The 26,800-nt window shown below is 34.6% G+C and overlaps 2 protein-coding genes across 2 annotated transcripts; one reads left to right on the top strand and one right to left on the bottom strand.

The window, feature by feature from the left end:
• Window positions 1–392: 392 nt before the first annotated feature.
• LOC129003506 (uncharacterized) lies at window positions 393–5,397 on the bottom strand. The gene is made up of 5 exons (XM_054431802.1): window positions 5,327–5,397; window positions 4,439–4,541; window positions 3,576–3,805; window positions 1,219–1,326; window positions 393–536 (listed from the first exon to the last, which is right to left on the bottom strand). The coding sequence occupies exons 1-5, from the start codon at window positions 5,395–5,397 to the stop codon at window positions 398–400; spliced, it is 651 nt and encodes a 216-aa protein (XP_054287777.1). The 3' UTR covers window positions 393–397.
• A 516-nt stretch (window positions 5,398–5,913) lies between these two features.
• On the top strand, window positions 5,914–25,256 carry LOC129003505 (uncharacterized). The gene is made up of 10 exons (XM_054431801.1): window positions 5,914–5,984; window positions 6,636–6,735; window positions 7,660–7,853; window positions 8,624–8,731; window positions 18,533–18,632; window positions 19,102–19,295; window positions 20,464–20,571; window positions 21,208–21,270; window positions 24,373–24,712; window positions 25,248–25,256. Exons 1-10 carry the CDS (start codon window positions 5,914–5,916, stop codon window positions 25,254–25,256), a joined length of 1,287 nt encoding a protein of 428 aa, XP_054287776.1.
• The last annotated feature ends 1,544 nt before the right edge of the window (window positions 25,257–26,800 follow it).

Raw genomic sequence — 26,800 nt, 5'->3', positions numbered from 1 at the left:
ATAATCATTGAATAGAAATTCTTTTTTCCTGAACTCAGAAAAATCCTTTACATATTACTTCCCTAAAAAAATACTGAGGGTTATTAAGGTACCTTTCAATACTGTGGCCATGATTTTGTTTGTAATAATTTTAGTAATTTATAAAACAAATTATTAAGGGAAGACAGAGTAAGACACTCAATCGTTAAGAGACATACTGTAAACATCTCTCTCTTTATTTGTCCTTCAAGGGTGATGAATTTATATGATACTAAATGACAGTCCATGAAAACATGTCTAACAATAATAATTTGTAAAAATATGGCTGGTAAAATTTGTGTATTGTGGAGTTTGTCCGTTGGTATGTAAAATAAAAATAAAAATAAAAATAATACAAAGTATTTTCATTTGGTTTTTGTCAGTTTTCAGAGGTAAATTGCTCCACAAAGCTGGCTGGACATGAGGGGTAGAGTTGCTGGCAGTCTTCACCCTTCGCTCCCCTATCTTCGGCTTCCATGTAGGACGAACAGAGTGCTTCCCTCTTGCTAAGTGATGGGCTTGAACAAAATTAGAGAAGTATTTACAGTTGTTCTCACAATAAGACCAGGGTAAGGCCTAATAGATCTAGAACATTATTACATTTGACAACTGAGTTGTGGGCCCAACCAAATTCTCAGATATTGATCTTTTGGGTGTACTTTTTTATAAAACACTTGAGTATTTTTTTTTTCAAACTAAATATTAATTGCCCTACTACTTGGAAATTCGATATAGCCTAATATTAAATTAAAATTATTTGCGTTTCACAACAATTTAAAGTACGATCGATTTTGGAAATGACGATACTACTTTAAGTTTGATGCTTGTGGTCTTAACATGGGTATATGTTGTGAGCACAGTGTAAACACTGTGGGGACATAATAATGTGTTCTGTTCCACTTCATAGCATATATGGTTTGATTTGATTTTTGATTTGAGATGATCAGGCATTTGTTCTTGATATAAATCAATGTTATTAATATTCATGTCATTAGGAAAATTACTCTACAAATGAATATATTTTTTTAGTCAACTGCTTTCTTTTTTATTCTACAATAATTGAAAAGGATTCTTTTAAAAGTGTTTCTCAGAAACGTTAATCTTTGATACTCATAATCTTAGCTGGTCTAAGATTGTTTAATTTTACACACTTGGTGAGTTTTTAGTGCTTTTTTGTTATATTTAAAATTAGGTACTGACCTGAAAATTATATGAAGAAGTTGTCCCATTAAACCATTGTGGTGCAAGGAAGTCTGACTGACTTCACAGATTGCCCTTAACAGACAAGCTTCCCCATCTAAGCCAAACCTATGCAAAGTTCAAACACATGAGAAAACATCAAGAGGTAATTGTGAATAAATACTGATTACCAAAGACTGCATCAAGTTACAAGTAAATCTCTATCTATTATTATATATTTAGAAGATTATACTATCTCTAATAAAATAAAGGTTATAAATAAACAAATGAATTACATAATAAATACTACCCTACAAATAGCTTAAACAAAAATAAATACTAATAAAAAAGGCTATCCAGATAATGAAGTAACCCAATGGGTACCATCCCATTCTCCACTTTTGGAAACTTTGCATGCATTGTAAAAGGTCTAAAGTTCTTGAACAACAGCATATTGACAGTAAATAATTATGTTTCCATAGAAACAATTTATTTAATTCTATCACTGACACAATGAAATTGTAAGATGAAATTTTTCCTCCTGCCAAAATTATTTTGAGGAAGAATAAAAGGATTCAGAAAGTCAAGTGTATTTGCTTTGTTGAAGAAAGTAGAGCAGTTCTGCTGGAAGATGAAACACCGTGAAAATTTGGCAGAATTCTTCTGTTCTTGTCACTATTGCTACTAGCAGAGGATCGCCAATAGTAAGCAACCAAGTAGCAACTCTGGGGGAATTGGAAGAACTACAGAAAGATGTTGTATTGCTTTATTAAAACAAAAAGAATCCACATACCGTAGTTGAAAGGATTGTTTAGAGCAATGTGCCTAAGGATTTGCCATAGAAAAACGTTTGAGAAACATGATGACATGGAGGAGATAATTGCAACTAACTATGGATGAGGAGATTGAACTGTGGGAAACTGAAGAGTTCTGTAACAACACTGAGAGGCGATTGAAGACGAGTGGGGACAGGAAAAGGAAGAGGCCTGAAGAAGATGAAATGAAGATGAGAGTATGAGTGAACCAACTTGTTAGTATTAAGTATGACATATATTTAGTATTAAGTATCTTTTGTACTTAGTGTTAGTATTTTATGTATCAAGTAATAAAGTATCCGTGCGCTTTCCTACTTCAGCGTATACGGAGCGTCCCCTGGGTGGCGGATAGGGGGAAGGTCAGTGGATCTGCTTGTCAGTCCTCCCGGCTAGATCCGTTGGACCCGCTGACCAGAAGTAGGTGAGGTCCTCCATTCATATTGGGGGTTGAGGCGAAGGGCTAACCACCCTCCCTTGTAAAAAAAACCCTGGTTACGTACGGATGACTTGGACTAGATGGATCACATTGGACAACGACCTAAGCTGTGTCATAAGGACTTGAGATTTGGAAGCTGGGACATTCGCCAAGTGCTGTGGGGTCGTTAGCAGAAAACTGGAAAAGTGCAAAAGATAAGGTAGCCCTGTACGAAATTAGGCGGCCATTTAATGGAATCATCAATGCTGGAAATTTCATGTTATACTAGTGGTAGAGACGGAGTGAGGTTTTTGTCATCAATAAAAAAGATTGTAGATAGTCTAGTTGAATTTGAGGCTGTGAATGAAAGATAGTGTAAGATTAAATGTATGTATTAAATCTATGTAAGATTAAAAGAAAAATAAAAAAAACGTACCGGTATCTGTGATAACAATTTTATGTTCCAACGAAGAATTAGAAGATTCTGGGGGCATAAAAATAAAAATAAAATTGGTCCCGTGTCCCAGGTGAGACCTGGGCTACATGAGACCTAATAGCTTACTCTTTATATAATTTGATAAAATAAGGATTTTGTACAGAATTTCCAATTTATTTAAACTAAGGAAATAGATTTGAGTCATTACCGGTACTAGAAGAATAACCCATATCCCAAGATGTAGATGAATGTTGGGATAAACTGAACATATTTTAGTGGATGACTAAAAGAAGAACTTATAACTTTAGTTGTGAAAAATTAGTCAAGGAAATGAATGACATTAAGAAAAAAGCTCTGTTAAATAATCAGTGAGAAGAGGACATAAACTGCCATAAGAAAGTCAACTATAGTTCGGCCGCTTAGAAAACGACCTGCGCGCTAATGCTAAACCAATGCTAGAGGAGGTCGTTTTCTAAGCGGCCGAACTATAACAGTTGTTTTTTTAATAGAATTTTTTATGACACATAATTAATATAAACTTCAGTAACAAAAACTATAAGCAAAAATAGACTACACTCAATAAACAGTTCATTCAACTGCTATAACTGGTCCATATACACTGGCTATGTATATACTGGTTCATTACATAACCTGCTTATATAAAAAGAGGCAACATCAGATGTGCAAGACCAATGTGTAAACTCTATCTCACCCAGCTATTCGCCTAGTGAGTAGCTGATAGGCTGAGTGGCGTGAGACGTCCCGGAGACTACGGCGTACAGGGTCTGGTAGGTCAGGGTCCTGGTTGAGGTCTGGGAGAGGCGGAGGTGTGCCAAAGTAGTACAGCTGGTCTGGCAGATTGTAGTTTCCCTCCATGTTCCACGACATCAGCACGTCTTGACTGGCTGGTAGATCCAGAGGAACAGCAAAGGCCAAAATCATCTGTCAATATTATTTGTTGATAATTCAGTTTTTGAACACCTTCACCCAATATTGACATAACTTACAGATATTTTATTTACATGTATTGTCTCCAGCAATTTATTATGTGCTCCATGCTTCAGCTTCATCATGTCTTTTTTTTAACTGGTCCTTCCTGGTTTTCAGTGGCGGTCCCAAGGTGGGGTGGGTGGGAGGTATATATAACCCCACCCCCCCGAAATATTTTATATTTTATTAACTAACATATAGGCCTATATACTATTAACTTGAGCATATTTAAGAGCTAAATTAAACATTGTAGTTATCTCTTCCAATAACATGACCACCCCATCTCAGTTTAGGATTCCAGCCACACTGGATTTTTGTAAAATTGAACATTTTTCCAACTATGATTTATCTGCCCATGTCTCTTTCATTGGTTGGCCTGAATTGTTTCCCAGTACTTTTTTAATACTAATAATTTACTCTCGGAATCTTTGTCTACATTTTAGTTTCTAGCAGACCATTTATTTAAAATTGTGTGTGAAAATTTACAACATATAAATAGCACTTGCCTTCAATAAAAGTTTATAATATTATATTAAACCGTAGTTCCACCAATCTATCGCTAATTTGTCCATAGAATTTACTTACTCCAATAGCACTTCCATAAGGTATTGTCAGATACCTCTTCTGGCGAGACAGTTTTGTAAATTGGTCTTCCAGTGATATTGCAACGGCAGCAGAGCAACAAAACCTGTGACAATTAACTTACAGCTCAAATGAACTAACTAATATCGTTCATTTATCAAATAAGGAATCAGCAGATATAGGCTTATATAAATGGCTAGAAAATAGTTTTGCAATTTTTTTCTTGTAGCAAGTAAAATTTTGATAAACAAAACAGTAAAGTGTAAAGTTGCTGAGTGTGATATAAATGCTTTGGAGAATTAGCTAATACCGGTAGGTATCATGGTATATACATGTGTCCATTATTATTTGATAACTTGAGCAAAAATCATCTCGATTTTGATTAAATTCCTTAAAAACGTGTGAACTTGGATTTTTTTCTAACACGTTCATGAACCAGCATGAGGACTATGGGAAGGGTTTTATGGGGGGTTTTACGTGGTTAAAATTTTCCCATTTTTGGGAAAAAGTTTTGCAATTCTTCCTAAACTATTATGTAGAGGTTAAAAAAACAAATCGGTGATTATGTGTATTAAAGTATTGTTTTTTTTGTACACCTTAATGGTCACAGTCAAAATTCTGAAAAACATTAAATTTAAATTCCTATGTTATTCTTATGGATTACATAGGATAATTATAACTGGGAATACCGTATTTTAGTGGAAATCCAACCAAGTAAATATAAATTTGCTTAGTCTGCAGGTGTGCTGCGTTTAGGGTATTTCCATATATTTTTCTAGTACTATATTGCACAAAAATGTTGCATTCATTCATTTATAAGAATTTCTTAGTACAAAATCTAAAATACAAAAATGCAGTGTCTAAAATATAATAAACCTAACCAATACTCACAGTAACTGTAGCCAGGTGAATTGCATGGTGTCTGCCAGGTCAATGATCCAGTTTATGAAGGTGCTAAACATCTTACACTCATGGTCTAATTAGTACCTCTAACTTATTGTTATTCTAGCCCTTTATAAACAAAATACATCAAAGATAACAGGTTTTCAAACTGAAATTACACCGATGATGCAATCGAATGATTACCAACAAAAGATTATACGCCTAAAATATTGATATGTGTAAATTGTGCACAAAGTTGTAGGTTTGTTGTCAGTTAGGACAATGCAAATCTTTGAAAGGAATACTATCAATATTATATTCTCTCTTTTAGTTTTTGATAGTACTATGATAGTTGGAGGGAAACCAGCTTGAAACTAGTTACTCTTCAGTTTAACAACATAAAGAAATTAATCTACAAGACTAAAGAAGAGTATTATTTGTCTGTCTGAAAGCAGATACTGCATCAAAGATTATGATAATAATTATTTTACAATTATAATAATTAAGTGATAATCCGAAACACCATTAGCTACCTTGTAGAGGCATGATTAAAAAAGAACTAATTGTTAAAAGTTTAACACCACTTAGTACATTCAATGGTTGGAGCTAAGTGGTTGGGCATACATCAGCGGGACTTGCTGCAAACGAACACCAATGAACAGGTACTGTATTGTAACCTTTTTTATATTTACATTGGAGATTTTGTTATGTAGGCTACTCTTAAATCTTTATATTTTTCTCACTTTTAAATCTTCTAAACATTCCCTACATTTATGTTAAATGGAATGGAATTTGGTTAGGTTAAATCCAAACATTGAACGAAATATGAAACGCTGCTCCAGCTGATCGTAGTCGTAATATCTTTAAGTGTTGCAAACTTATTTTCAAGCATTCACGGATTACGTGCACAATAAAAGCACGCTGTCGTTTTGTGTTGTTTGGTTGGAATACTGGTGTGCGCCAAAGTAAGGCTTTCTGTACCATAATCTGAGCAAGAAAGCCCACTTTGTCGGGTGATTGTAGCAAAAATTAATTTACCAAAATTACTTAATTATCTCATTAGTATTCACTTAAGTTAAATTAATTAATATTTCCTAAGAAAGTTACGACTATTTTCAAAAATAAAAATAAATAAACTGTATACAATATTGGATACAATTAAAGATTTCGATCCATTTGTACACTTGACAAAAAAAAAACATGGACTGCAATTATTTTTCTGCATTGAAATCATGTACAGTACAATTAAAGATCTTTACACTAATTGTCTGATTATTTATTTAAGGACTAAAACTAAAATAGCTCCTTTGTCTTGCAGGTTGACATTTATTGTTTCATCTTTGGTCCTGTTGGGGTCATGCAATGGGTCCGATAGAAACAAAAGACAGTTGATGTATCCACCTGAGAGTATAATGCAGGTGAGTAACAACATGTTTAATTCTTGACTTTTCATACAAAAACATCACGTGCAATTATTTATCTCAAAGAAATATGGCCACTGAGCCATTATTTCAACAACAAATACATTAAACTAGTGCATATGTTGCTCGAATTCGAGCAATTGTAAAGTATTACAGGCGACAGGCGTTCAAAACTAATAACAGTCGTGATTTCCGACTACTTAAAAGAGCCAACTCAAAGATGATGTAATCAATCAATCCACTCCAGTTATCAAAACTGAAAACAAACTCACTCTGAATACGAAAGCTATTGTGTGTATCATGTGTTTACTATGAACAGCTGTAATTAACACAAATAATTCGTCTGTTTACGTAAACAGAATCTTTACTTCATAAGAAATACATTGGGATTTTGATGGCCTGTGGGGCAAAGCCCGAGGACTTTTATTACAGGAATTTGTGAAAGGGGGTGTCTACACAAAAAATACTTAATTTTGACACATCGTTTGTAAAAATCCATCCATTATTAACGGAGGAGTAGTGTTTCGTAGAAATCGCCTTCACGTATTATATATAAGGATACTTTGCAGTTGTCTTTAAAGGCACTAAAGACAATCGACCAGCAGTTAATGCAAACTGTAAAAAAAGATGCAAAACTGTTTTTGGACCCAGATGACTTTTTCCATTGGGCTATCAGTTAATAATGCTATCTAAACAAGACTGACTTATAGCAACATGACCAAGGTTAGGACCATTTTCTCACAAAAAAACATTTAAAATGATGGTGGTGGGGAAAAAAATATTCCTATTCAGTAGTTCATGGATAAGCTGGCCACTTACCCACTGTTTAAACCTGTGTTCCAGAGTACCATAACATACTTAATAAATTAAATTGCTAGTCTCATTTTGATTTCTCAAGATGAACAATTTCTGTTTAAGTAGCTCGCCTTCGCGGTGATCACTCCAGGAGAAGTTAAAGGAAGGATGTTGACTACTAACCTAGGTATCATGTTCAACATAAACCTACCAACCAACATCAGCACCTGGTACCCTTGGCGCACTGACTACCGGAGAAGACGCTCCACTGATGACATCCATCTCACCTTCTACTCTCTGATCGAGAGCATGCTTAACTTGTAAGTTAACGCTAGTTGATAATAAACATTTTTAAAATGTACAATTCTTGTATGCAACAATTTGGATCACAAAGATAGCAATGTATAGGTCGGCCGCTTAGAAAGCGTCCTCCTCGTAGCATTGGTGCGAGAGAGAGATACCGAGCTGTGGGAGTGAGACAGATTATGGCTCTTCCCCCACTCCGCTGCCAACCCACCCCCAACCTTTTATAAATATTAACAGCAATTAAATTATACAGCTGATCAAAATGTAAACAATTACGTTCTTCATAACTTGAGAAAAATAGGTCCTGCACTCTGAAGAGGTCGTCATAAAGTCTATAAATACATCACAAGAAACAACACTTAAATACTTATTTACAAAAAAACGTGTGGCCACAAATTGACTGCGCGGCAGACGGTACGCGTACATTAAGTTGCAGTCTGGAGTAGCAACTTAATGTACGTGTACCGTCCGAATATAGATAACTGTATGGATTTCTTCATACAGTAAAACTCTAGTCATCCGGCTTGACAATCAGCTGATCACCTTGAGAAGAATAAAATGGATAAAATCAGTCATAAAAATAAGTTTATTTTGCAGTATGCAGTAAACCGTACATTTTAGAGTATGCCTACTGTGTCCATTATATGGTGAGTCTAATGAAGTGTTGTACTGATCAGTGATCAGTGGGCGCTATGAGTTGTCTCGCTAGTGCAAATTTCTATGCTTAAAGTCAGCATAAGTGTGGTTAACAATTACTATATTACATTGATAAATTTTTTCATAGAAATGGTTTGGACGGAAGAGCATGTCTCCAAAAAAGTTTTTGCCAGATGAAAGAATCTCCTATTGGTCACCATGATCTTCCTCACCAACTGCTCAATATTATTTTTGGGTATTTCTCCAATTATTATTCATTAGTGGCTTATATAATAAGTTTATAATACAGATAATAATTAAGTTCATAGGAAACAGTTCACTTTTTTTGTTGTGCCATTTGTTTACTGAATTTTACATGCAACGATGAACAAACTTTTTTGTGTTGAAGTATTTTTTTGTGATATTTCGAGTACGGTAAATAACTTAAACAGTTCAATTTTAACTGGTGTATGTATAAAAATGTTCATCAACTAAAGGGGTTTGAATTGTACTGGAAGTCGTTGTAGGATTGAAACCCTTTGATAGTTATAATTTTATTGTAACAAATCAACAATAGATACATTCTTTGAACATGAACTATATTAGAATACTTTACTTTAATGCTTGGAAGTTGAAACGATGAATGTATATGTTGAATTAAATAACTATTCGGCTAACTCAAGGCAATACAGTGCTTTTGCTGTAAGGTTGGAATGTTGTTTCGAATAGAATAGCGATTCTTTATTTTAATAAATATGAATCTTAAAATATTTGAATTTTTCTGTAAAGAAGCCCTTCACTAATTCAAGTCCAGGATTTTGTAATATTGGACCAAACAGCAAACTTACCGAGTCCATTTTTTTTATTTCAGTCATTCATTACCACACTGCCAATTGGTTCATAGATGCTGTAGAGAAAGTAACACAATATTTTCAAATTTCAATATCCATTATAATCAGTTAATTCTTGTTATTTTTAATTCTTTCATTGTAAAACTAAAAAATGTTTCTTTGAATTCACAGTCACAATCAAAATCAAAAGGATATAATTCTGGAAGCCAACCAAACAAACACCTGTGATGCTATGTACTCCAGTTGCAGTTATACTCCAGTTGACTTGTTTTTTGATTTGTATTCTTCAAGTTGGAGTAGAAACCATTAATAAAGATTTTATTGGATTGTTAAAGATTGTTTTGTCAATTATTCTCCCACAAACTATATAATTAATACGCTACATGAAACTTTGTCGGTTGAACTTGCCATTTCTTAACCGATTTTATCCATTGACGTCTCATTGGAAAGAGCGTGTCACGTAGATTTGCAAACTGACCTTACGTTTTTGAAAAAGTCCCTTGGGCTCTGCCCCAGTGGCTGTTAAAGTTCCCATGTTATCCTTATGAAGAACATGATTGTTTACATTTTGATCAGCTGTATAATTTAATTGCTGTTATTTATTTTTCAATTAAACGTCTTTTAAACTCATCGGAAATTATGATTACTTTTATTTGTTTTTAAATAACTACTTTACTTCTTTGCAATTGCTCGATTTCGAGTAACGTGTTTACTAGTCATAATTATTACTACTAATTGAGGTGGGAGCTCTCCTGGGCATATTTTAACCCAAAAATGAATTACGACGAGTAGGAACTATAAATCCCTCCATTATTGTCAGAGGCTACAGCAGTGCTCGCCTTTAAATCTGAAGATTGCCGGTTTGATCCCAACTTTGATTGATATTGGATCCGGATGCCATTCGTCATTTGTGTTATCAATTAATAATTCTATTTTATAAAAAGGCTGATGTTAAAAAAAGTAATAAGACCAGGAATTAAACTGTTCCCATACAAAAAAATAAAAAAATGCTAGTGCTTTCTTGCTTAAGAACACTAGGCACGATCCTGGGATTATTTTTGGCATTACTTCATGCTAGACCTAGGGGTTGCGGCATTTCACTTGGATAAAACCCATTGGTGATTTGAACCCGGGACCTCAGGGAACGTAGTTCCACGCTGAATCACTAAGTTGTCAATATAATCTGTGTTCAGCATTTTATGATTGGAGTGGACTATACTTGTAGTGATCTATGGCATCCATGAATTTTTTTAAAATAAAAGTTGATATTGAATTTTGATGTGTATCCACATGATCCATATTCTCTAGACATGTCATATGTTAATTAACTAAGTATTTTCTAAAATCTATAACTTATTTAATAAGCAAGCAGGTTTTTTGTAACAATTACTCCTCCGAAACTACTGAACCGATTTACATGTTCTTGGTGTCATTGGAAAGAGCGTAACGTGAAGTCGTGCAGGAAACTTTCTTTTTAGGGAAATAATTAGAGTGTGAGGCCCTGGGGCCCTTTAAAGTTTTGTATTTCTCCATAAGATTAACATGGGAAACAAATATTGTTATGAAACTCCAGCTGTTGTCAGAAATTAAAAGTGAGAAGAAGAACACATGTTAATTGTAAACACAGTCAATAAGTTTGCTAAGTTAACAGTTACTGTAGTTTGCTACAAACATTTACTTACTTGGTTGAAATGAAATAGTTACCATTTGAATTTGGGGTGGCGTAAATGTTGCAATGGAAAAAAACGGGAGAGCCTGGATAAATTGATATACTAAAAAGAAACCTGAATTAACACTGTGCTGCATTTCTTAGTAATCATTGAAAGAGCCGATTTGCAAACTATGGAAACATAAAAAAAGTCATAGCCTAGAACACCACCAAGGAGAAGAAATAGAAACAATGTGTTTTTTATTAATATTTATAATCGTTATTATGGACAACTTAATGCGGCTATGAGTAAGGCTATTTGTAGAAATCACTAAAAAAATCAGCTTTTGAAAAATGATAAGATATTTAAAAGAAATGTTTATTATATCGATCTGGTATGTACATCTTGAGTATTCCATAATCTTTGAGTCAAATCTTTTAAAGTCATAAAAAATTATTACTGTTATTCGTTTTAAAAGAACGCCAGTAATGCTTAGCAATTGCTAGATTTCAAGCAACAGGGACACTAGTTTGTATTTTATTTGTTAATTTGGAATGTTTTGTATGTGTTTTGACTAGGCTATGTCTATGCCTTTGTACAAAGAAAGGTCAATGGCAATAATAAATCTCTTGATTCTTGTACAACACTTTATGGTACTACATTTTTGTTTAGCTCTAGCCTACAAGACATTATTTGGTTTACCCCATAAAATCCTGCTTTCATAGTCTGAGCTGGTTTTTGTACTTGTTTGAGTGTTGTAGGTTATACCAAATTTTAATGAAATTCAATTATTTTCACTTTATCAACGGCCTCATATATGAATATGAATGGCTTCTAGGGACCTATAAACAAAAAAGTAAATCGGTTTCAGGCTTAAGTCTTACCATGAGACCTACGATAATAGCTCATTTCCTGTATGGGAAATTCACTAAAAAAGGTATTGGATAAAAACTCATTTTCCTTAATTATACAATTTACTTCAACAGACTGCCATCAAGCAAAATAAACAAAAACTCTGGAATACAGTTAGAAAATCCTTACAGTAGCCTAATCTATGATATACAGTATAACACTTTTAAAATATTCACAATCAACAAAAAAAATATAATTCCAAATCTGATCTGACAATATACATTAAACATGGTATCAAAAATATCGTGCACAAAAAAATTTCATCAAATTTTGACGCATAACTTTTAAAGCTTTTAAAATAATTAAATTTGTTTAAATATTCTTATTTTACTCAAAAGCATTTTTAAACTGACAAAAAAACTCAACACAGATATGCTAAAAAAAAATAATTAATCAAATTGCAAAACATGTTGGGGGTGAGGGTTTTTTTTTTAATAGTTCAGATAATTACCATTGCACAAATAAAATGTCTTTTAGTTCACATTACAAAAAAGAGGTCATTATTAATCTTAATTTAACAAAAAAACTTTCTTTTGGGTTCTCGCTTTTTTTAACTAGCTCCAAAAAGAAGTCTGAAAACATTTGTTCAGACATGATTAAATAAATTACAGATGAACATTGTTGCTTAAAAAATATGTATATATACATACACACCCTACACAATATTTTCATAAGAAACTAATAGTTGGCCATTACTATCAATCAAAACCAACACAATATTTATGATCATAGATATCCCAATTATTTACCTAAAAGGAATTTTTTACAAAACATGATTCAATAATTTGAAAGTGTATGAATTTACTAAAACAAAACTACACAAAATTATTCTATTGTTTGGTTGGTGCAAGGTATGTAAAGTTCAGAAAAAAATTATAAGTTATATACATAATTAACCTTATAACGAAATGCACCCTCCATGAATTAATACATTAGTACACATAGTTTTCTGTTACAATAAACAGTAAAAAAATAAAGTTACAAACTCTCATTAGTTTTGAATAGTAATTTTTGTAAATCTGGATCCTGCAATTTGGTATTTTCTATGACTCATTCAATAATAACACAAAACTAAAATAGGATAGGTCTTGGTACTCACATATTTTATCAATAAATTAAAGGACATACCCAAAAGGCCAAAAGTAATAACTTAAAAACTATAAATAATTATATCACTTGTGATTGTGATTATAAATAGCCAAGAATATAATTATTTGATTCATGGTATATACATTTCAGATGTGAATAAAGATGTATGATCAGTCCAAAATATAAAAATTAAATCTTTCAGAATAGATTGATATTCTTAAGTTTACTATACAATGATCTAATTATATATTTATAAATATATATTACACGACTATGCAGCTGTACACACTAATGAACTAAAACACATTATCTTTCCTCTAGCCTGATTCTCTTTGCATCATCTTGGTGATCGGAGGAACTCGTCACTGTCTCTTCTTCACCCAAACTCCTTTTTAAGGAATGTTGAGCTTCTTCAGCTACAGTTTCCTCACCCGCAAGATGCTGCTCATTACCGATGTGTTCAGGCAGAGGATCAGCTGGGTGAAAATCAACTAACCTACAACTCTCTATATCTGTGCTTTCAATTTGGACAGAGTTTGTCCAAATGTTTGCTTGTATGTATGTATGTATGCTTGCTTGCTTGCTTGCTTGCAAAAAAGATCTCGAAAACGGCTCCGACGATTTTCTTCAAATGTTGTAAATAGGTTATTTCTGGCCTAAAAACGAGTTTACTGCAGTTAGAACTGCCAACAAAAATCTAATTACGTAGAAAAATGAAACTGAAAATCACATTTTTTTAACATTAGTCTTATGGGTTGCTAGGTGACCATGTTGGCTGAATTAAATAACAAGGAAAAAGTAAACAAAAGACTTGAAGTTGTAGCATGTGTTCATAATAAGCCAACTACCCACAGTATACTAGCAAATTACAAATACAGTACAAAAGGAAAAACATCACTTGTTAATATTTAGCAAAGATTATACTGAAGATTACTCTATACTTTGTAGTCAAGGGTAGCAGTGCGAAGTCTGGGATCTGTTTATGACGATTAGATTAAGGTATCTGCAATCCTAAAATGCTATGGGAAGGAAGGAAAACAGGTCCGCGACGTAGGAAGTGGTGAAGGAAGTAGTCAAGGCGAGCTGTCCGGAGTGTGGGAACTGTTTATGACGATTAGATAAGGGTATGGGCAATCCTAAAATGCTATGGGAAGGGAGGGAAACAGGTCCGTGACGTAGGAAGTGGTGAAGGAAATAGTCAAGGCGAGCTGTCCGGAGTGTGGGAACTGTTTATGACGATTAGATAAGGGTATGGGCAATCCTAAAATGCTATGGGAAGGGAGGGAAACAGGTCCGTGACGTAGGAAGTGGTGAAGGAAATAGTCAAGGCGAGCTGTCCGGAGTGTGGGAACTGTTTATGACGATTAGATAAGGGTATGGGCAATCCTAAAATGCTATGGGAAGGGAGGGAAACAGGTCCGTGACGTAGGAAGTGGTGAAGGAAATAGTCAAGGCGAGCTGTCCGGAGTGTGGGAACTGTTTATGACGATTAGATTAAGGTATCTGCAATCCTAAAATGCTATGGGAAGGGAGGAAAACAGGTCCACGACGTAGGAAGTGGTGAAGGAAGTAGTCAAGGCGAGTAGTCCGGAGTGTGGGAACTGTTTATGACGATTAGATAAGGGTATGGGCAATCCTAAAATGCTATGGGAAGGGAGGGAAACAGGTCCGTGACGTAGGAAGTGGTGAAGGAAATAGTCAAGGCGAGCTGTCCGGAGTGTGGGAACTGTTTATGACGATTAGATAAGGGTATGGGCAATCCTAAAATGCTATGGGAAGGGAGGGAAACAGGTCCGTGACGTAGGAAGTGGTGAAGGAAATAGTCAAGGCGAGCTGTCCGGAGTGTGGGAACTGTTTATGACGATTAGATTAAGGTATCTGCAATCCTAAAATGCTATGGGAAGGGAGGAAAACAGGTCCACGACGTAGGAAGTGGTGAAGGAAGTAGTCAAGGCGAGTAGTCCGGAGTGTGGGAACTGTTTATGACGATTAGATTAAGGTATCTGCAATCCTAAAATGCTATGGGAAGGGAGGAAAACAGGTCCGCGACGTTGGAAGTGGTGAAGGAAGTAGTCAAGGCGAGCTGTCCGGAGTGTGGGAACTGTTTATGACGATTAGATAAGGTTATGGGCAATCCTAAAATGCTATGGGAAGGGAGGGAAACAGGTCCGTGACGTAGGAAGTGGTGAAGGAAATAGTCAAGGCGAGCTGTCCGGAGTGTGGGAACTGTTTATGACGATTAGATAAGGGTATGGGCAATCCTAAAATGCTATGGGAAGGGAGGGAAACAGGTCCGTGACGTAGGTAGTGGTGAAGGAAATAGTCAATGCGAGCTGTCCGGAGTGTGGGAACTGTTTATGACGATTAGATAAGGGTATGGGCAATCCTAAAATGCTATGGGAAGGGAGGGAAACAGGTCCGTGACGTAGGTAGTGGTGAAGGAAATAGTCAATGCGAGCTGTCCGGAGTGTGGGAACTGTTTATGACGATTAGATAAGGGTATGGGCAATCCTAAAATGCTATGGGAAGGGAGGGAAACAGGTCCGTGACGTAGGAAGTGGTGAAGGAAGTAGACAAGGTGAGCTGTCTGGAGCGTGGGAACTGTTTATGATGATTAGATTAAGGTATTTGTAATCCTAAAATGCTATGGAAAGGGAGGAAACAGGTCCGCGAGGTAGGAAGTGGTGAAGGAAGTAGTCAAGGCGAGTAGTCCGGAGTGTGGGAACTGTTTATGACGATTAGATTAAGGTATCTGCAATCCTAAAATGCTATGGGAAGGGAGGAAAACAGGTCCGCGACGTAGGAAGTGGTGAAGGAAGTAGTCAAGGCGAGCTGTCCGGAGTGTGGGAACTGTTTATGACGATTAGATAAGGGTATAGGCAATCCTAAAATGCTATGGGAAGGGAGGGAAACAGGTCCGTAACGTAGGAAGTGGTGATGGAAATAGTCAAGGCGAGCTGTCCGGAGTGTGGGAACTGTTTATGACGATTAGATTAAGGTGTCTGCAATTCTGAAATGCTATGGGAAGGGAGGAAACAGGTTCGCGATGTTGGAAGTGGTGAAGGAAGTAGGCAAGGCGAGCTGTCCGGAGTGTGGGAACTGTTAATAACGATTAGATTAAGGTATCTACAATCCTAAAGTGCTATGGAAATGGAGGGAAACAGGTCCATGACGTAGGAAATGGTGTAGGACGTAGTAAAGGCGAGCCGTGTGGAGTTTGGGAATGGATTTATGTATCTCCAATACTAAGACTGCTTTCAGAAAGAGCTAATGATTTTCCCCGAGCAAAGCTCGGTCTCCAGGTACTTTTTATAAACAAAACAGTAAAGGGTAAAGTTGCTGAGTGGGGTATAAATGCTTTGGAGAATTAGCTAATACCGGTAGGTATCATGGTATATACATTTTCCTACAGTTACCTAACAATGTACATGTCCTCTCACTGATTTGAGAAAGCAAAGTGGCCAATTCGCTCATCAGTGAGACAATGTTAACATTGTCTCACTCTAATTACTTTGTCTCACTCCAGATTTGCAACGTGAATGCACGAAATAGTGAGCGCGTAACATGCAGGCAACGTCGTATGCGCGCAAAATACGTTGGCAGCACTGGCTGTAAATCAGCTGGTCAGCTGTTGTACTGTTGTATTTGTCACTTCACGTTCATGTTATATTAAAAGTTCAGTTCTGTTTAAAAATAGGTTATGTTTCTTCACCAATTTATTTGTTTTATGGTAACTGTAGGAAAAGTATAATGTGCAACTCAAAGTACAATCAAAGTACTCGAGTTCAAAGTACAATTGCCTCACTCGAGAAACCATTCCTCACTCGCCTACGGCTCGTGAGTAAGGATTTCTCTTGAGTGAGTCAATTGCTCACTTTTCTCAATAGTTGCACAAATAACTAGTGTCCATTATTATTTGATAACTTGAGCAAAAATCATCTCGATTTTGATTAAATTCCTTAAAAACGTGTGAACTTGGATTTTTTTCTAACATGTTCATGAACCAGCATGAGGACTATGGGAACAGGGTTTTATGGGGGGTTTTACGTGGTTAAAATTTACCTTTCCCATTTTTGGGAAAAAGTTTTGCAAATCTTCCTAAACTATTATGTAGAGGTTAAAAAAACAAATCGGTGATTATGTGTTAAAGTATTGTTTTTGTTGTACACCTTAATGGTCACAGTCAAAATTCTGAAAAACGTTAAATTTAATTTCCTATGTTATTCTTTTGGATTACATAGAATAATTTTGTAATTGGGAATACCGTATTTTAGTGGAAATCCAACCAAGTAAATAGAAATTTGCTTAGTCTGCAGGTGTGTGCGTTTAGGGTATTTCCATATATATGTTTCTAGTACTATATTGCACAAAAATGTTGCATTCATTCATTTATAAGAATTTCTTAGTACAAAATCTAAAATACAAAAATGCAGTGTCTAAATTATAATAAAAAATAACCAATACTCACAGTAACTGTAGCCAGGTGAATTGCATGGTGTCTGCCAGGTCAATGATCTGGTTTAAGAAGGTGCTAAACATCTTACACTCATGGTCTAATTGTTATTCTTCTTTGCAGCCCTTTATAAACAAAAGATCAAAGAGAACAGGGGTTCAAACTGAAATTACACTGTTTATGCAATTAAATGATAAAAAAAGTTATATGCATAAAAAATATTGATATTTGTAAATTTTGCACAAAAGTTGTTGGTTTGTTGTTAGTTAGGACAATGCAAATCTTTGAAAGGATTACTATCAAAATTATATTCCCTCTTTTAGTTGTTGATAGTACTATGATAGTTGGAGGGAAACCAGCTTGCAACTCGTCACTCTTCAGTTTTACAACATAAAGAAATTAATCTACAAGACTAAGAAGAGTATTATTCGTCTGTTTGAAAGCAGATACTGCAACAAAGATTATGATAATAATTATTTTACTACTATAATAATTAAGTGACAATCCTAAACACCATTAGCTGCCTTGTCGAGGCATGATTAAAAAACACTAATTGTTCAAAGTTTAACACCACTTAGTACATTCAATGGTTGGAGCTAAGTGGTTGGGCATACATCAGCGGGACTTGCTGCAAACGAGCACCAATGAACAGGTATGGTAATTGTAGCCTTCTTTATATTTTCAATGATGTGTGCAAAGTATAGAGAATGTGTTGTTTTCATCAGCATTTTCGAGTTTGAGTTTTGGGTGGAAATATCCATTTTTCTTTGAATATATTTATTCTTTTGAATAATTTGGAAAATTAATTTAGCAAAATCACTAAATTATCTCATTAGTATTCAACTAGGTTAAATTAACTGGTATGTACTAAGAAACTTACAACTCCTTTCAATACGGTATATATATATCAACAAATAAACTGTATACAATTAAAGATTTCGATCCATTTGTACACTGCGTTGACAAAAAAAAAAAAACAAAAAACATGGACTGCAATTATTTTTCTGCATTGAAATCATGTACAGTACAATTAAAGATTTTTACAGTAATTGTCTGATTATTTATTTAAGGACTATAACTACAATAGCTCCTTTGTCTTGCAGGTTGACATTTATTGTTTCATCTTTGGCCCTGTTGGGGTCATGCAATGGGTCTGATAGAAACAAAAGACAGTTGATGTATCCACCTGAGAGTATAATGCAGGTGAGTTTAACAAGATGTTTAATCCTCATACAAAACCATCAAGTGCAATTAATTATCTCAAAGAACTATGGCCACTGAGCCATTATTTCAACAACAAATACATTAAATACTTCGCAGTTGTCTTTAAAGGCACTAAAGACAATCGACCAGCAGTTAATGTGAACTGTAAAAAAGATGCAACACTTTTTTTGGACCCAGATGCCTTTTTTCATTGGGCTTTCAGTTAATAATGCTATCTAAACAAGACTGACTTAGATAGCAACACGAACAAGGTTAGGACCATTTTCTCACAAAAAACATTTAAAATTAAGGTGGTGGGGAAAAAAATATTCCTATTCAGTAGTTCATGGATAAGCTGACCACTTACCCACTGTTTAAACCTGTGGTCCAGAGTACCATAACATACTTAATAAATTAAATTGCTAGTCTTATTTTGATTTCTCAAGATGAACAATTTCTGTTTAAGTAGCTCGCCTTTGCAGTAATCACTCCAGGAGAAGTTAAAGGAAGGATGTTGACTACTAACCTAGGTATCATGTTCAACATAAACCTACCAACCAACATCAGCACCTGGTACCCTTGGCGCACTGACTACCGGAGAAGACGCTCCACTGATGACATCCATCTCACCTTCTACTCTCTGATCGAGAGCATGCTTACCTTGTAAGTCGCTAGTTGATAATAGACATTTTAAAAAATGTACAATTCTTGTATGCGACAATTTGGATCACAAAGATAGGAATGTATATTGGTCGGCCGCTTAGAAAGCGTCCTCCTCATAGCATTGGTGCGAGAGAGAGATACCGAGCTGTGGGAGTGGGTCAGACTATGGCTCTTTCCCCACTCCGCTGCCACCCCACCCCCAACCTTTTATAAATATTAACAGCAATTAAATTATACAGCTGATCAAAATGTAAACAATTACGTTCTTCATAACTTGAGAAAAATAGGTCCTGCAAAAAATATTGTACATAGCCTAAATCGCATCAATATTTGAGAATTATGAAATGTTATTATATCATTGCCTAAGCAGTTCCATTTGGTATCACAGGACTCCAACTCCCACGACACCAGGGCGGCGCCGTGTCGGTGTCATGTCGTGCAGTGTGAAAACACTGAAAACGGCCATTTGGCGGAGAGGGGGAACATACTCTCCTCGCCATTACCTCCCCTACATGCGCTAAAAATTTTGCGCAGATTGTATTCTAAGCGGCCGAACTATAGTTCTTTACCTACTGAAGGAAAAAATAGTAATCTAAAGGTTAAAATACCTTTAATCCGTCAATGTGATCATGTCACCAATGAGCGGCAACCGGTTTCAGCCCAGCTGTGGGGCCATCTTCAGGCGATGAAAGAACATAAATATCACTTTGAAGAGGTTGTCATAAAGTCTATAAATACATCACGAGATGAAACAACACTTAAATACTTTATTTACAAAAACATGTGTGGCCACAAATTGACTGCGCGGCGGACGGTATGTGTATATTAAGTTGCAGTCTGGAATAGCAGCTTAATGTACGTCTACCGTCCGAATATAGATAACTGTATGGATTTCTTCATACAGTAAAACTCTAGTCATCCAGCTTGACAATCAGCTGATCACCTTGAGAAGAATAAAATAGATAAAATCAGTCATAAAAATAAGTTTATTTTGCAGTATGCAGTTAACCGTACATTTTAGAGTATGCCTACTGTGTCCATTATATGGTGAGTCTAATGAAGTGTTGTACTGATCAGTGGGTGCTATGAGATGTCTCTCAGTGCAAATTTGTATGCTTAAAGTCGTGGTTAACCAGTTACCATATTACATTGATAATTTTTTTCATAGAAATGGTTTGGATGGAAGAGCATGTCTCCAAAAAAGTTTTTGCCAGATGAAAGAATCTCCTATTGGTCACCACGATCTTCCTCACCAACTGCTCAATATTATATTTGGGTATTTATCCAATTATTTTTTATTAGTGGCTTACATAATAGGTTTATAATACAGATAATAATTAAGTTCACAGAAAACACTCTTTCTTTGCCCTTTACTGAATGAAACAAGTGAATAATCAGTTCAATTTTTTGTTGTATGTATTTAAATGTTCATCAACTAATGGGGTTTGTATTGTACTGAAAGTCGTTGTAGCATTAAAACCCTTTGATAGTCATAATTTTATTGTAAAAAATCAACAATAGTTACATACATTGAACATGAACTATATTAGAATACTTTTTTAATACTTGGAAGTTGAAACGATGAATATATGTTGAATTAAATAAATATTCGGCTAACTCAAGGCAATACAGTGCTTTTGCTTTAAGGTTGGAAAGTTGTTTTGAATAGAATAGCGATTCTTTATTTTAATAAATATGAATCTTAAATATTTGAATTTTTCTGTAAAGAAGTCCGAAATTTACTGAGTCCATTTTTTTTCAGTCATTCATTACGCCACTGCCAATTGGTTTATTTATGCTGTAGAGAAACTAACACATTATTTTCAAATTTCAATATTCAGTATAATCAGTTAATACTTGTTTTTTTTATTCTTTCATTGTAAAACTAAAAAATGTTTCTTTGAATTCACAGCCACAATCAAAATCAAAAGGATATAATTCTGGAAGCCAACCAAACAAACACCTGTGATGCTATGTACTCCAGTTGCAGTTATACTCCAGTTGACTTGTTTTTTGATTTGTATTCTTCAAGTTGGAGTAGAAACCATTAATAAAGATTTTATTGGATTGTTAAAGAGTATGTTTTGTCAATTATTCTCCCACAATCATATGTATTACTATTTGAGGTGGGAACTCTCCTGGGTATATTTTAACCAAAAAATGAATTACGATGAGTGGGATGGAGTAGGAACTATAAACCCCTCCATTATTATTAGAGGCTACAGCAGTGCTCGCCTTCAAATCTGAAGATTGCTGGCTTGATCCCAACTTTGATTGATACTGGATCTGGATGCCATTCGTCATTTGGGTTATGAATTAATAATTCTATTTTATAAAAGGCCGATGTTAAAAAAAGTAATAAGACCAGGAATTAAACTGTTCCCATACAAAAAAATAAAAAATGCTAGTGCTTTTTTGCTTAAGAACGCTAGGCACGATCCTGGGATTATTTTTGGCATTACTTCATGCTAGACCTAGGGGTTGCGGCATTATCACTTGGATAAAATCCATTGGTGATTTGGTGGGATTTGAACCCGGGACCTCAGGAAACGTAGTTCCACGCTCAATCACTAAGTTGTCAATATAATCTGTGTTCAGCATTTTATGATTGGAGTGGACTATACTTGTAGTGATCTATGGCATCCATGAATTTTTTTAAATAAAAGTTGATATTGAATTTTGATGTGTATCTACATGATCCATATTCTCTAGACATGTCATATGTTAATTAACTAAGTATTTTCTAAAATCTATATATATATATACTTATTTAATACGCAAGCAGGTTTTTTGTGACAGTTACTCCTCCGAAACTACTGAACCGATTTACATTTTCTTTGGTGTCATTGGAAAGAGCGTAACGTGAAGTTGTGCAGGAAACTTTCTTTTTAGGGAAATAATTAGAGTGTGAGGCCCTGGGGCCCTTTAAAGTTTTGTATTTCTCCATAAGATTAACATGGGAAACAAATATTGTTATGAAACTCCAGCTGTTGTCAGAAATTAAAAGTGAGAAGAAGAACACATGTTAATTAATTGTAAACACAGTCAATAAGTTTGCTAAGTTAACAGTTACTGTAGTTTGCTACAAACATTTACTTACTTGGTTGAAATGAAATAGTTACTATTTGAATTTGGGGTGGCGTAAATATTGCAATGGAAAAAAACGGGAGAGCCTGGATAAATTGATATACTAAAAAGAAACCTGAATTAACACTGTGCTGCATTTCTTAGTAATCATTGAAAGAGCCGATTTGCAAACTATGGAAACATAAAAAAAGTCAGCCTAGAACACCACCAAGGAGAAGAAATAGAAACAATGTGTTTTTTTTATATTTATAATCGTTATTATGGACAACTTAATGCGGCTATAAGTAAGGCTATTTGTAGAAATCATTGAAAAAATCAGCTTTTGAAAAATTATAAGATATTTAAAAGAAATGTTCATTATATCAATCTGGTATGTACATCTTGAGTATTCCATAATCTTTGAGTCGAATCTTTTAAAGTCATCAAAAATTATTCCTGTTATTCGTTTTAAAATAACGCCAGTAATACTTAGCAATTGCTCGATTTCGAGCAACAGGGACACTAGTTTGTATTTTATTTGTTAATTTGGAATGTTTTGTATGTGTTTTGACTATGCTATGTCTATGCCTTTGTACAAAGAAAGGTCAATGGGAATAATAAATCTCTTGATTCTTGTACAACACTTTATGGTAGTAAATTTTTGTTTAGCTCTAGCCTACAAGACATTATTTGGTTTACCCCATAAAATCCTAGCTTTCATAGTCTGAGCTGGTTTTTGTACTTGTTTGAGTGTTGTAGGTTATACCAAATTTTAATGAAATTCAATTAAAAGCACTGAAGAATTTACCATCAGTACATCAAACAAATATGGACTGCTGTATACGGAAAATGAAGTATCCAGGGATTTTGGTAATGAAACTCAGGGTATTACACCAACAAAAACAAAGCCTAACAAAAATAGTACTAAAGCTCACTTAACTAAAGAAATAAAATCCTCAAGAATGGAAGTAAAGGCAGAACTATATGCTGACAGTCAAGGAAGGGGACTCCCGGAAATTGTTGGCGCATGTAGCAAAGGGAAAGTGATGATTAGCGGAATAGTTAAGCCTGGTGGGACCATGCATCAAATTTACAATCTAGCATCCAAATCTCCAAATTCACCTCTCATACTCTTAGCTGGGACTAACAATTTATCAAAAAAGAAACCTCAGGAAATATACCAAAATATGGAAAGTGAACTTAAAGCACTAAGCAAGGCAAGGCCAGTTTGTATCACTACTGTCCCTCCTCGTTTTGATGTGAGTCCAAATGATCCGGTACACTGTGAGATTGCCTTGGTTAATAATTATATTAGGGAATTGGTTGTTGGAATTAACCAAGTACACTTGATTGATTTTGATAATTTCGAACGGAAACATTTTTCTAGGCATGGTATGCATCTGAACACTAAAGGGAAAATAAAGCTGGCCTTTTCAATAATTGAATTTTTAGACAGTCTGCAACCAAATTCCAATGAACTTCAAATAAAAGTTATTGAATCCCACATGAATCAGGTAATAAGACAAGCTGGAGGTGACAAGCAAACCGCTTTTGCTCACTGTATTTCACGTGACCTCTCGAGTGAGAGGTGTATGAGTGCTGGTGTCGCAAGAAGCTTCAAACATAACTTTGGGAAACCTCTGCTTTCGGACCGCATCAACTCACATTTAACATGTCAAAAATCATATAAGGGTGTTTTTGTTTATGGACTAGCTACTAAAAACAAGTTTTACGAGAAGCCATCAATATTTGACTACCAGCTTGCTTTTCAACAGTTGATACAGGATTTTAGAAAAAAAGGATTAAAAACATTATATTGTTCGCCAATGGGATGTGTCAGGGACTTGATTCCACCCTCCATTTTTATTGACAACATAAAAAAATTTCAAAGGTCTACCGGTGCTAGCGTAAATGTCATAGTTTATGAGGAAATGTCAACTAGAAAACTAAGAAATGGCCTTTCATATGTTGAATTTGTCAAGATGCTAAAACAATCCTTCGGTGTCCCAAGACAGTCTCATATTTCCAACATTCAAGAAACCTTCTCAAATGGTACCGAAGCTGTTTGTGTTGATGATTCTGGCAACAGGGGAGACCATTCCTCAAGAGATCTTTCCCAACATGACACCATGTCTTCTGAATCTCTTGTAAATTCTACTGATCTAACCAACATAGACACTGCAAACTTTACATCACCAACTACTGAGCTGCACCCTACTGTCTCCGGTCCTGCACTGCTGGAGTCTGCACTCAGTGATAAAGTGAGAGTGTCTCCGGGTGTTCTCACTTACAGTGAGACACTAAAGCAGAGTAATGGTGTGTGTGCGGGGGTTGCTGTGATCAGCCCAAGTGTAAATATTAAGGAAATCTGTAAATCTAAATGTCAAATTAATGTAGAAAATACCACTGTAAATAGTACTATGTTAGGTAAACAAATCGATGAAGTTTTTTTAGAAATAACAAAATAAATAACATATTACCGGTAGCTGCAATTATGGATGATTTTGATTTTACTGTAAATAATAATGCTAAAACAAATAACAATGAAAATCAAGAATACTTAAAAATTTTACAGGTTAATATCCAGTCTATTAGGAACAAAATGTTAGAATTAGAACACTTTTGTGCCATAGAGCAAGTGCATGTAATTTGTCTGTCTGAACATTGGTTAGAGGAGCGGGAAGTTGAATTCTTTGTTCCTAAAGATTTTATTGCTGCAGATATCATGTGTAGGAAAAGTATAAAAAATGGTGGGGTAGGAATATTTTTAAGAGAAGGGTTAACCTTCACCAAAATAGATGTTAGCTTATTTTGCATTGAGCTTCATTGTGAATTTAGCTGTATTAAAATAATTGATTATGATCTTATAGTTTTAAGTGTTTACAGATCCCCTAGTGGTGATATTGGTTTGTTTCTGGAAAATTTTGAGCTTGCTGTGAAAAAGCTGTTAAAGTCATTTAAATTTGTAGCCATTGCAGGTGATTTTAACATAGAAATGATAAAAATGGAAAAGAAGACATCTATTGAATTTGCCAATCTGTTACGAAGTCTAAATTTAGTTTGTACAAATAAAAAACCTACAAGAGGAAAATCATGCATAGATAATATAATTGTAAACTTTTCATCAGATTTATATAACATAAATACAGTAGGAGGTTGTTTTGCAGACCATGAACCTTTAATATTAGATTTTTTACAGAAAACTATAAAACAATGTAACAACTCAAAAGAAGGAACAAAACAAATAATACGAAGGCAAAATGAAAGTAATATTAAACACTTTGTTGATCAATTGGTACAAGAGAAATGGGAAATGATAATGGACTATAAAATGGGCAAAATAAATGAGCAATTACTATTTGATGAATTTTTTAAGAGATTAGTATCTTTGTGGCATTTTAGTTCCCCATTAGTTAAGTGCAAACAAAACAATAGACATAAGAAAGGAAAACTTAATTGGTATAATGAAAAGTTAAGGAAACTTAGGGAAAAAATGCTTCTTTGTTTTTCTGTTTATAAGAGCTTACTCAAACATAAATCAAATAATTTGGAAAATGCCTATAGAACCTATATTGATTGTAAAAAGGCCTACAATCGTGAAATAAAATTAGCCAAAAAGCAAGCTTTTGAAAGATATATTGATAAGGCCCCCAACAGGTGCAAGGCTGCTTGGGAAGTTATATCGCATGAATATTCTCCTACATCAACTAAGTCGGAGGTTTTGGATGCTGACAATCTCAATAACTATTTTATTGAATGTGTTAATGAGCTAGAAAATGAAATCCCTCTCACCAACACACCTGCGCATGAGTTGCTGGGGACTCCCCCTATAGGACAATTACATTTCCAATGGAGGGAGGTATCATGGCAAGAGGTTAACAATGTTGTAGCTAATTTCTCAAATTCAAAAGCTATGGATCATTACTGGTTTTCAAATTATAGCATCAAACAAATAATTCATTTTATAAGTGAGCCTCTGGCTTTTTGTATTAGTAAATGTTTGAAAATTGGTTATTTCTCTGACCTTCTCAAAATTTCTAAAATTATTCCAGTATATAAAAAAGGTGATAAAAATCTTCCTAGTAATTATCGCCCTATTTCAATAGTGCCAATCTTTTCCAAAATTTTTGAATGTCTCATGCATAAACAAATGAATGAATATTTTGAAAATAATAATTTATTGACAAATTCACAGTTTGGATTTCGAGAGGGTAAATCAACAACTGCAGCTGTCTTAGAAGTAATTAATAAATCTTTAAATGCATTTGAAAATAAAGAAACTGTTTCATTAACTTTATTTGATCTTACAAAAGCTTTTGACTCTGTACCTTTTGATATTTTATTCAAAAAACTTGAATTTTATGGTATTACAGGTGAAACTTTAAAAATTTTAAAATCCTATTTAACTAATAGAAAGCAGTATGTATCTGTTGGAGGCA

This window comes from Macrosteles quadrilineatus, unplaced genomic scaffold (genome assembly GCF_028750875.1).
Source record: "Macrosteles quadrilineatus isolate MER2022 unplaced genomic scaffold, UCM_ALF_1.0 Scaffold_9__3_contigs__length_116548681, whole genome shotgun sequence".
NCBI lineage: Eukaryota > Metazoa > Arthropoda > Insecta > Hemiptera > Cicadellidae > Macrosteles > Macrosteles quadrilineatus.
Note: the sequence above shows the minus strand (reverse complement) of the source record. Positions and strands in the feature narration are given on the sequence as shown.

Excerpts from the sequence above, each read along its gene's own strand:
- LOC129003506 (XM_054431802.1), bottom strand. The coding sequence starts at position 5,397 with ATGTTTAGCACCTTCATAAACTGGATCATTGACCTGGCAGACACCATG. Across the intron at positions 3,806-4,438 it reads CTTATGGAAGTGCTATTGGA|ATGATTTTGGCCTTTGCTGT; the intron begins GTAAGTAAATTC and ends TAATATTGACAG. Across the intron at positions 1,327-3,575 it reads CTCACTAGGCGAATAGCTGG|GTTTGGCTTAGATGGGGAAG; the intron begins GTGAGATAGAGT and ends AACTTTGCATAG.
- LOC129003505 (XM_054431801.1), top strand. The coding sequence starts at position 5,914 with ATGGTTGGAGCTAAGTGGTTGGGCATACATCAGCGGGACTTGCTGCAA. Across the intron at positions 5,985-6,635 it reads AACACCAATGAACAGGTACT|GTTGACATTTATTGTTTCAT; the intron begins GTATTGTAACCT and ends TTTGTCTTGCAG. Across the intron at positions 6,736-7,659 it reads CACCTGAGAGTATAATGCAG|CTCGCCTTCGCGGTGATCAC; the intron begins GTGAGTAACAAC and ends CTGTTTAAGTAG.